The sequence below is a fragment of the Pomacea canaliculata genome, linkage group LG4, assembly GCF_003073045.1.
Source record: "Pomacea canaliculata isolate SZHN2017 linkage group LG4, ASM307304v1, whole genome shotgun sequence".
NCBI classification, from domain to species: domain Eukaryota; kingdom Metazoa; phylum Mollusca; class Gastropoda; order Architaenioglossa; family Ampullariidae; genus Pomacea; species Pomacea canaliculata.
The window spans coordinates 4,499,671-4,509,156 of NC_037593.1; the positions used below are offsets into that span (position 1 = coordinate 4,499,671).

Genomic DNA, 9,486 nt, shown 5'->3' on the forward strand with positions numbered 1-9,486 from the left:
ACAGTATGTGCACCAAGCTTATACTTTTTCAGCTTCAGTTGAGGGAGTTTCTCCCCACATAATATGTTATGCATCCATTAGTTATAATCAGTCCTGACAGAGTTTAAAGTCATTCTGTAACGCATGTGATCAATGAATTTATATTTTATTGTCCTTATAAGAATTTTTACTTGGAACTGAATATTTCTCATCTTAACTTTGTTAATATGTTTTGCTAGAAAGATATTGGTGTCACGCTGGGTCGGGTAAGCCCCCACAAAAAAAAGATTTGTTTTCTTTGTGTGTTTTTGTAAACAAATGTGCTAGTCAAACCGTGTGGTACTGTAGCAGTCATGAGAAGACCCGCAGGCTTGAGTGGTTTCTCGTGATCCGCAACTACCTCAACATTTTGACTTTCCCTAAGCTACTGCGTCATCAGAAATTTTTTAATGATTCAGGGCATGACAGGAAGAACGTGTTTCTTTTATTTTGACTTTTGAGTGTAAATATTAGCAGGGAGTGCTCACAACTCTTGATTTAAATGTTAATTATCACAGAGGTTAAGGATAAAACCCCAATAATGAGTCTGACAATAAATATGTCCACACAGTCCCCAGTCTACGATCATGGCCTTAGTTAAAGATAAACACTGGATGTAAGCAAATTGACTCCCGTCAACTGTACTTGCCCTCAAGCAAATCTACAACAACAGGCTCTAACCATGGACGTATACAGATGGACTGATGTCTGTATGCCGAGACTCACTCGGCCTCTTGCAAAGTTCTCCGCGGTCAGTCTCGGCGAACCAGAAGACGACCTGGCTTCCGGAAGAGCAGCGCGAAGATGAATTTAACGAGACTTTTGGTATCAACAATACAATTACCGTAAGTGCATTGCTTTGTTTCAATATTAACCAAACTTGTGCCTGTTTAGAACACAAACGTATTCGTCACATGTCTGAAATCTTTCTTATGAAATAATAAATAATATGAATCGCACATAAACACGGAGATCTACAATCACTGAAGTGTTTGCATATACGCTTCACCTTGGTCTCTCGACTTTATATAAAATCCGCTTGTATTTTCTGTTCTTGATTTAAAAAACTCTGATACTGGTTCACAGCATAAGAAACATTTTAAATCATCTGTGTCGGCGAAGGGGTGTGTGAACTGAAAGCACTGGTGTTGATCTTGGTCTATTCATATACAACGAGTTTTTAAACAATAAGAATATTCAATCAATGCACTTCTCGAGTAATTTAATGAATGAGGCGATTGTTAATAACTAAATTTATTTTTTATGGGCATATTTTCGGCTATGTGAAAATTGTCTAAGCCTTATAGTCGCTAAAAACACGTACAGGAAAGAGGAGAGTAAAAGGTATAAATGAATTAGCCAACAATAAGATCAGTACTTTTTATACACTCTTCTTCAAAGGTCCTTGAACAAATCTTGGCTCTCAATGGACTGAAACTTGTCTGAATGGCCTCTAGAATGAATGAGAGCCGCTCGCTACTTGTCTTGTTCTGTCGATATACCTACCCGCGATAGCGGAAAAAAAAACTTACACCGAAAGATTTGATATTCGCACAGTTACATTCTACCATGCAGCAGTATAAACCACCTTTTGTGCTTTTCTTTATTGTTGTTACTCTCGCAGACTTTGCTGACATAGCCGTCGAAATCATTCGCTAAACCACGGTGGCTAAACCGGAAGCGTTGTAGCAAGTAGCCTCGTTCTAGCAGTTCACTAAAAATAATCGTCTGCAAGCAGTCCAGGGATATTAGTTCGTGCTCTGACACCATTATCCTTTTTTTTTTTTCGTTTTCCACACTCTCAATAAAAGGAAACAAAGAAAACAAATTATTCGCAACACTGATTTCATCTCGAATCATACTTATAAACACATATCACACCAAACGACTGAGCGCCTGCAGGACTCGCTTCGTCCTGCGGATGAGTTCTTTCTCGTACCTCGCGAGATTTTCATCCAGGACGAGACTGCTGCAGACATGGCCAACAGATGTTTTACTAACCGTCTGTTTACAAGACCGTTCTCTGTACTTGCGGACTAAAGCCAGCCCTGGTTCGACTTTGAAAGAGACAAACAGTTCCGACACGAGTCTGGCCGTCCTGTGAGCCCCAAGTTCCAAAACTCTTTCTGGTCGAACAAACACACTTGTTTCATTCGCTTTTGTATCGTTGCCATAGCACAAAGTTTTTTCTCAACGTCAGAAAGTGAGTTATCTCTGTGATTGGTCGATTTGGATCACGTGCACAGGGAGTCGCCTCAAGACTGGTCGCACAACTTCCGGTGTCTGCGGGATAACAAGCTAGAGGAAGAACCTGATAAGTGGCCGCGATAGTGTTGAGGTTTTCCGACCGCATGTGAACGTTCCATAACAAGTGACTCCACGTGTAATCCACATGAGGGACGATAAATTCGTTCACACGAAGAAAAACAACAAAATCGAATAAATGCATACTTCTGTACAAACAGTCGCTCATGGCAACTGCTTCTCCTTTCTCAAAGATATCATTGGGCGCAGTGAGACTCCATGGCAGCACCGTGGCCAGCCCAACATTCTGGTAAAATGTCAACACCTGCGCAATTTCTCTCGACACACCAAACTTGTAAAAGGTGAAGTGGGCAGCGCCGAGGATTCTGTTCAGTTCCACAAACTCAACTAAACGCAGAACCGGAATCTTGCCATGAAAAGGAGGCACACACACCGAAAACGATATTTCGCTCTGGATTTTTATAGCCTTGCTCTTTCACAGACGAATTGACTGCAGAAATTGTGTTGACTGTCACGGTTAAACGAACTTGTTCACCTGTCTGCATCAGGGAGTTGCTCTTCTTCGTTCCTCCTACGACTGCAATGTCGTTCTGAGAGAGCAGAGTCTGAGAAAATTGCATTTCAGATGGAACCTGACAGGAGAGAGTGTAGTGGCAGTTTTTCTTCGCACCGTTGCAGTCTGGTGACTGTTTGATTGTCACTAAAGTGGGTTCCACGGCCTCAGCCATGGAAAGAGACACCAGAGGTCGAAGGTTGACGGCCGTCTACTGACCGGTGCTACGGCCATCATTCGAACGAGCTGTGTTGACTTCCGGCTGTCGAGGAAGGCCGAATAGATTGTGATGTCAGAGATTTTCTGAAAATCTGCCACGGCCTTGCTGACAGACACGTTCACGACGACATCGGCTGAGGATGCTTTGCTATCCAAGAACGAGGGCTGAGAATCGGTGTTTGGTGGTAGATGCGGTGACCATTGCTGGTTCGGTGCATTGTCTACAAGACCATCCGGTGACATCCAGTCATCCTTATTGACCCGACCCTGTAAAGCTTTGACCTCATGTGACCCCTTGTCTCTCTGCTTCCCGTCAGCAGCAGGATCGTCTTCATCCTTCGGGCGGAGGCCGTTAAAACCGTTACGAACACGTGAGCTTATCTTCCCGAAAAATTGCGAATCCCCAACGGCAGGCAACTCTCCGTCCGACAGGTCTGTGTCATAGAGCTGAAGATCTTGAAATTGGAGACCTCCCTCCACTCGAATGGCATGCGCAGTTACGACTTCCGCAAACCTTCCCGGAAGTGCCTCCTCCACCACCACGTATTTATTGTGCTGAAGGGGAGGCTGACCCGGGTCCTCCTTAGCAGGCAGTCTCCACCCGGCCTGCTGTATCGCTAGGTCCACGTTTCTGGGCGCCATGGTGCTGAGAGGCATGATGTTCTCTGGCATGATGTTCAAAGGCAGGTCATGGAGGGACTTATCGTCTCCGAATCCTTCTGCCTCACCAGCCAAAACATTATTCGTCTGTTCGTAGTTTTCGCCACTCATTACGATTGTGCTGGAGTGAGAGAGACCTTTCCAGAAATACATCGTCAACAGGAAAATCAAGATGTAAGCGGACATACAAAGGTACATCACTTTTTTAGCTCTCCGCCGTAGTAGCGCCATCTTAATGTGTTGTTGTTGTTGTTGTTTCTGGAGAGTGTAAGTCGCATCTCCTTGCCGCATCACATTCTTCTGCAGATCGCAGAGAGTACAGTTTCATCTCCACAGGGAGCATTGTTTAATTTTGCACTGAAACATGTCCTCACTTGCTTTCCTCGTTAGCATTTATTCTAAACGCAGCTCCTCCCCACTCCGCAAGGGGGAGGGTCTATGTCTCGAGGTTGGTGCTCTTTGACGCTTGTTTATTATGAGGAAAAGAGTAATTTGTGACACTTCATCTCATTAATTATCTGTAAAAAATGTTATACATATCTGAGCTAACATACTCCAGTGAGTTGTAGTTGGGTCAGTGTCAGCAGGTTTAAAACACTTTCATCTCCGTCGGCAGACTTCATGCAGCCCGTACCTGTGAAATGGATTCAAATTTATCTTTGCAGACATCAGGTGCAAAACTCGCCAGACATATATATTAATTTTAAAACTTTGTTTCTCGCTGGCTTAAAATTTCAGCAGGCAGACAGGAATACGATAAATTCTTCTTTCTTGAATGTTACACAATGCCGCGGGCTGTTCCGTGTCGACGGATGGCAGCGGCGAGAGAGTACAAAACACATCGTCTGCAAATCAGAAAGTATTTTGAAAACTTTAGTGCCATCTTTTGGGGGTTTTTTTCTACAATGAATAAAATAGGTTCGGTATCATAATTATAGCAATTCGAAGACAAAAAGTTCTCTGTACTCGCAAGGTGAGCTTACAATGAACCTGACGATCGAGTGTTTTAGCAGAAGTAGTCTGGTCCTTGTAGTCCTTTGACTTTATGCCACGTGTTCCGCTTTCTGTCACCTGGCCATTGACTGTCAAGGTGTCTGCTCTTGCACCTTCTCCTTGCACGGTCCTTCAAGCACCCGACCTTCATCTGCCACGTGTGACGTAACTCGAATCCAGCACTTGCCTGAAGTGTTACATTACACCTGGTGTTACATTACACCTGGAGTTACATTACACCTGGTGTTACACTGCACCTCAAGTCGTCGCCAGCACGTGTTTCTGACAACGAAAATCAGTTTGTAATCAAACATTTCCTATGTTTCAGATGTGGTAGGAAAGTCATCGTTTACCACATGTTATTTCTATTATTTTGTTTTATCTTGAGCTGTGACACCTCTAGCCTTGTTCCTGTTGTTCCACATCCAACTCATTATCCTAAAAAATCTTTCCAGAACTCCTTTCTGAAGGGCTCAAGAAACATTTGCTAGCATTTGGATTGTGACCTTCTGCTGTTCACTTAAGTACAATGTCAGTAACATCTGTCAAGATGCTTCTACTCCACCATCTAAAAAGCAACTACCCCGATGAAAATGAAAACCGCAGTGTTTAAAATCCTTAGTGATTTGCACACGTGTTATTATATATTACAAAGGCCACGTGTGAAAATCTGGCTTGTCGCTCACAAGGTGACATCCGCTGTTGTGGCAGCAGGACGTTCACACGAGGACCCGGCACTCGACCGTTGGAAACATTAACAAGAGAGGCGCCAGACTAAATCCGTCAGAGTTTTAAGCCCACAAGTGCTTATCCCATTACTTATCATGCAATGTCTTGTCGGGAAGCCGTTTAAGCTGACCCCGGCGACGTGAATAATGGGGTAACGTCTGGCGTGGGGGGTCACAGCTGCGGTGACAGACCTCAAGAGTGCAGACAAAACAAAAGTGTTAATTTTTTTTACTCCTGTCGTGTGAAGACAGAATTGTGGGGAGCTGAAAAGAGGGCGGAGGGCGAGGAGACAAATTGGCAGAAAAAAGATCTCGTGGCGACACCATCTCTGCCACCATGCTCCGTGTCGCACTGTTGGACTTGGACTGACTGAAGATCGTATCCAGCACTTGTATTTATTTAATGTTTCTTTCCGCCCCGCTCCCGCTTGACTGGCAAATCATCTTTGGATCGTCGGCACAAGGGTTAACTTCTTCCTCTTGGCTTTGAACTGTAGCCGTTCTGTCTCAACATCCAGCTAATGACCTGAGGTCGGAGAACACAAATTTCGTTCTGAAACTGCTAAAGAGTGCATGGAGGACCTTCGACCTCCTTCAGCCGTCTCAGCAGGGTTGCCGGTCTGCAATAGAAAAAAAATTTGAAAAAATTTTCAAAAGCTATAACTATCTATTCTCCCTAAGTGACCGTCATTACTGGGTAACAACATCACTCTAATAGAAAAACATTTTAGAGTCAATGGGCTTAAAGCAGTCATTCTTTGACCAGTCATTCAGAAAATCCTATATTTCGTGCAAAGAGGCAGGAAGAGATGCAACTGCATGAAAGTCTCAGACAAAGGACGAAGTGTTAGGAATGTTTCATTAGTTAAATTCTTTCAATAACAGGACAAAACTTCAGAAAGATTCCAATGTTATCTCCTTGGACAACAGGATGAAGAAGATTCCAATGATATAACATATAACCATAGCGACGACGACTAGAACTCCTACAGTTATATCACACATCAATCAGGGTCAACCGTCTTTGCATCAATCATTTCAGTTTTCATTATGGCAGTTTTATATGATATATTTCCCCTTCCTTATGTTCATAGTCGTAGTAATCTATATTTACTTTGTTGTCGTGGGATAGTTACTACTCAACGAGGGTTAATCTTACACTTGTGATAAAACGTCTCAATGTAGCTCTTCAGTCACGTGCTTGTTTGTGTGTGCACGCGTGGGTGTTTATAATGTTCGTGTACAAAATATTCACGTGTGTCTGTGTGCGCGTGTGTTTGCGTGAATATGTGTGAGCGTGAGTGATTGTGTTTGTGTGTGCACGTGCGTGCGTGAGTATTTAAATGTAGGTGTAATATCTATATATATGTTTAAATTCACCTGCATGTGTGTGTCTGTGTGCATGTGTGTGTACGTACGCGTGTTATCTGGGACCTGTGTGCAGCTGGACTGTCGAGACACAATCCTCAGGTGCCCTAGACTGACAGAAATATTACTTCCAACATTTTGTGAGTAGTCAAGAAAGATATCGACTCGACCGACTTTAGAGGCCCCTGATAATCCTCGGTCGTTCTGGCAAGAGGTCGAGGCAGGAGTCAGCTCTCTCTCTCTCTCACACACACACACGCACGCACGCATCCAGAAAAATGTTGAACATAACCTCGGTCACGTGCTACGTTCCTTGTCGGCGAGACAGCTTCTGAGGTGAAGATGTGTATAAGGTAGCTGTGATGCAGTGTATTATGCAGTTTGCATGGTTGAGCGACATCGGGTGAGACTTGTGTGACATCGTCTGACTCATGCAAAGTCTAGTTTTTGTATACCTGGCGGCGGTGACACGGTGTGAGCAGTGCGACTGGGGTAACCTTGCGCCAGAGTGTGATCACATTAACACTTTCTTGGTTGTTGTTGTTGTTAGACTTGAAATAAACCTCCAGAAATGGCTGATAGAACTGAACTAAGTGGATACCGAATATGTAGGAATACAAATCAGTCGAGAACCACAAAAATGGAGAGTAAAAAGGGTGTATGTGGGGTTGGGGTGGGGAAATAACCTAATCTATGATTTCTATTAATAATTAAAAAAAAAAGCTGAGCATCTTCCTACGCCCCTGCTTTTTCTTCTTTCGAAATACTGTCGGCTGACACAGTTCAGAGAGATCGAGCTACCGTTCGTGATCTTGTCACCATTATTATTAACAGAAAACGAACTTTGACCTCATCAGACAGCTACAAGTGACAAGCGTGTCACCTGTGATTTATCAAAAGTGTATTGTTGACCTACCTGGTGAAGTTGTGCAGTCCTCAGCAAGAAATGTTCACTCACCACTCGCCCCTCTTCACAGTGGTGGGACGACTAAGCATTCGAAGTCTGATCGTCGCCATTGTGTTTCTCTGTACGTGTGAAGTACACGCCGCCAGTGTAGACAGTCAGCTGTTGGGCTCAGCAACGCGAACGCCCTCGTCATGCCACAGTCTATACAGTCTACATAGTCTGCACACCCAGTCTACACAGCCTACATAGTCTTCACAATCTGCACACCACAGTCTGCACACCACAGTCTACACACCACAGTCTACACACCACAGTCTGCACAGTCTGCACACCACAGTCTACACACCACAGTCTACACACCACAGTCTACACACCACAGTCTACACAGACTGCACACCACAGTCTACACACCACAGTCTACACAGACTGCACACCACAGTCTACACACCACAGCTGCACACCACAGTGTGTACTGCACAGTTGGCGACTAAAGCAATGTGGATGGTGTCGTGAGGTCGTCGACGTCACCGCCCCCCCTTGTGCGATAAATGCGACTGTTTCAATCGTTTTGCAATGCGAAGGGGAAAACCTCGAAGGAAGGTTCATGCCCTAACCCTTAAATCCTAAATGATTGTCAAGTTAAGAATGTCTTAGCAGTGATCAGTCCACAGGTTGATCACCATATCACTAATGAGTACTCTTCATCGTTACGCTTGTTTGTGTTTACATTACTGCAATGAATGAAGTCGGAAGACTAGAATTCTTTAACATAAACCTTCAGCATGTTGTCCTCTGCCACTTCACGGTGAGCTACTTTAAATGAAATATCTATTAATCTTTTAAAGTCTGTCATTGAGAACACATTACAACCTCCAGAATACCTCTCAGAAATGGTCTTCACGATTGAGCTGAGTACGAAAGTATTGACGTTCAAGGAGAAGAGCAAAGGGTAACTGCTTACTTTTCTACTGAATTTCTTTTCTTTTCTTCAGGATTTTCAGGTAATTTCTACTTGAGAAGGACTGTTATGAGACACCCCATGGATTATTTCAGCGTGTATGAAGTTTTGAGTGCTACATTCTGCATGAATATTTTCGTAATCCACCTGGGCTTAGCTCCTTTTTTTACAACCCTGAATACAGGTCTCCGATGGGTTTTATGTGAGGGTTATGTATGCCCCAGTATACTGCCGGCCTGGATTTGTTGGTCCTGAATGACAGGAGCATTCTTTCTGGTCGTTATGTAAAACCCTATAGATGCAAAAATGCATGGAAGAGAAAGAGCTAATCCTCTTCAAATATTTGCTTTCTTCTTGAGTGACTACATGTAGGCTACTTAAATACTCAGGTCACAGGATCAGAAAGTCTCAGCTCATGGTGTAAGCAACGACTCTATATATATAATTAAAATTCATGAAAGTGAGGAGAAAAGCTAGTACTCCAGTAACTTTTAGTATTAGGATGGGACAAACGGTAAAGATTTGCACAAAGGGACAAGCACACAAGCATACATGCTATCACCACACTCCACTGAATTTATAAAATGATGTGAGGAAAGAATGGTTCTAACTCAATGAAGCATAAACAGCGAATTAGTTAATTCACACCGAGGTTACAGTGCACATACCAGCGCACACTGTATTTTTATTTCTCTGTTATTCCTTTCCTCTTTCCTTCGCTCTGTTTCACAGTCCACCTGCCGATGTGTATGTCTGTCTACGTTCGTTACTCTCTTTTGCTCTTGAAACCAGCGATTGTACATATTGGCTTTTACAC

The 9,486-nt window shown here is 43.5% G+C and overlaps 1 protein-coding gene across 1 annotated transcript; it reads right to left on the reverse strand.

Annotated features, from left to right (window-relative positions):
• Positions 1–1,846: 1,846 nt before the first annotated feature.
• Positions 1,847–8,052, reverse strand: LOC112563045. The gene is made up of 3 exons (XM_025236742.1): positions 7,721–8,052; positions 4,699–6,056; positions 1,847–4,560 (listed from the first exon to the last, which is right to left on the reverse strand). Exon 3 carries the CDS (start codon positions 4,004–4,006, stop codon positions 2,984–2,986), a length of 1,023 nt encoding a protein of 340 aa, XP_025092527.1. The 5' UTR covers positions 4,007–4,560; positions 4,699–6,056; positions 7,721–8,052; the 3' UTR covers positions 1,847–2,983.
• Positions 8,053–9,486: the final 1,434 nt, after the last annotated feature.

Coding starts and splice junctions, on each gene's coding strand:
- LOC112563045 (XM_025236742.1), bottom strand. CDS start 4,006: ATGCGGCAAGGAGATGCGACTTACACTCTCCAGAAACAACAACAACAA.